This window comes from Cynocephalus volans, chromosome 7 (genome assembly GCF_027409185.1).
Source record: "Cynocephalus volans isolate mCynVol1 chromosome 7, mCynVol1.pri, whole genome shotgun sequence".
NCBI lineage: Eukaryota > Metazoa > Chordata > Mammalia > Dermoptera > Cynocephalidae > Cynocephalus > Cynocephalus volans.
The window spans coordinates 125,970,134-125,971,728 of NC_084466.1; the positions used below are offsets into that span (position 1 = coordinate 125,970,134).

General features: G+C 50.8%; 1 protein-coding gene across 1 annotated transcript; it reads left to right on the forward strand.

Moving 5' to 3' along the window:
* Window positions 1-496: 496 nt before the first annotated feature.
* Window positions 497-1,246, forward strand: LOC134381766 (endogenous retrovirus group K member 7 Pro protein-like). Its single transcript, XM_063101592.1, has one exon. It carries the CDS (start codon window positions 497-499, stop codon window positions 1,244-1,246), a length of 750 nt encoding a protein of 249 aa, XP_062957662.1.
* The last annotated feature ends 349 nt before the right edge of the window (window positions 1,247-1,595 follow it).

Sequence of the window (1,595 nt, forward strand, 5' to 3'; positions counted from 1 at the left end):
CGGCTATAGCGCCCAGAAAGGGTAAAGGTTTACAGGATTGGCTCAGAACTTGTCGAGAACTCGGGGGACCCCTGACCAATGCAGGGCTGGCAGCTGCCATCCTCCAGTCACAGAGACTGCCTAGACAGGGACAGCCAAGACAGGGGCGGAACCAGAGAGTTTGTTTTAAATGCGGTCAACCGGGACATTTAAAAAAGGACTGCCAAGCCCCGGACAGGGATAAGGGCCCCCAGAGTACAGACTCCCTCTGTTCCCGCTGTTCCAAGGGATATCATAAGGCTGCTCTCTGCCGTTCCATTAGAGATATCAAAGGGCGACTCCTTCCGCCGCTCACAGAACAACACCAAGTGGTTCAAAAAAACGTGAAGATGGGCCCCCGTTCCCAGGGCCCCCACAAGTATGGGGACAAGGCCAACCAGAGTCGAGGAGAAAGGGAGGAGAGCCTGTCGGAAGACACACAGGATTGGACCTGCACGCCTCCTCCGACTTCTTATTAATGCCACAAATGGGCGTCCAGCCGGTTCCTGTGCAGCCTATTCGACCCCTACTGCCTGGAACCGTGGGCCTTATAATTGGCAGAGGATCGTTAACTTTAAACGGTCTTATTGTCTACCCTGGGGTAGTTGACTGTCAACATAGCCCCGAGATCCAAGTCCTGTGCTCATGCCCAGGAGTCTTTTCTATCACCAAAGGAGACAGGATAGCTCAGTTATTGCTCCTTCCAGAGGTTGCCAAACCTTCAGAGCCTGGACGAGAAAAAATGGGCTCCTCGGGCATGGATTCCGCCTACCTGATGGTCTCCCTAAATGAGAGACCTAAGCTAAAGTTGTGGGTTGAGGGAAAATTGTTTGAAGGCATTATGGATACTGGTGCAGATAAGAGTATTATTTCCACCCATTGGTGGCCAAAGTCTTGGCCTGTCATTAAGTCCTCACATTCTCTACAAGGCCTCGGTTATCAGGCCAGTCCTACTATTAGTTCCGCTACCTTGTCCTGGAAAACGACAGAGGGACAAGAGGGACATTTTACTCCCTACGTGCTTCCGCTCCCCGTTAACCTCTGGGGGCGTGATATTTTACAAAAGATGGGAGTTAAGTTGTCTAATGAATACTCCTCTCAAGCTAAGGAGATAATGGCCAAGATGGGTCATAAACAGGGAAGGGGTTTAGGAGCCAGGGAACAGGGCCGGGTTGAACCCATTCTCCCTGAAGGCAACCCAGGTAGACAGGGTCTGGGTTTTTCCTAGGCGCCATTGAGGCAGCACGACCCATTCCGTGGAAAACGGAGGATCCGGTGTGGGTTCCTCAATGGCCATTGTCCTCCGAGAAATTGAGGGCAGCAACACAGATAGTACAGGAGCAGCTAAGGCTTGGACATCTTGAACCATCCACCTCTCCCTGGAATACCCCGATATTTGTAATCAAAAAAAGATCGGGAAAATGGAGATTGCTCCACGACCTGAGAGCCATTAATAAACAGATGAACTCTTTTGGCCCCGTACAAAGGGGTCTTCCGCTTCTCTCCGCCTTACCTAAAGGTTGGCCTTTAGTTATTATAGATATTAAGGATTGCTTTTTTTCCATCCCCTTATGTCC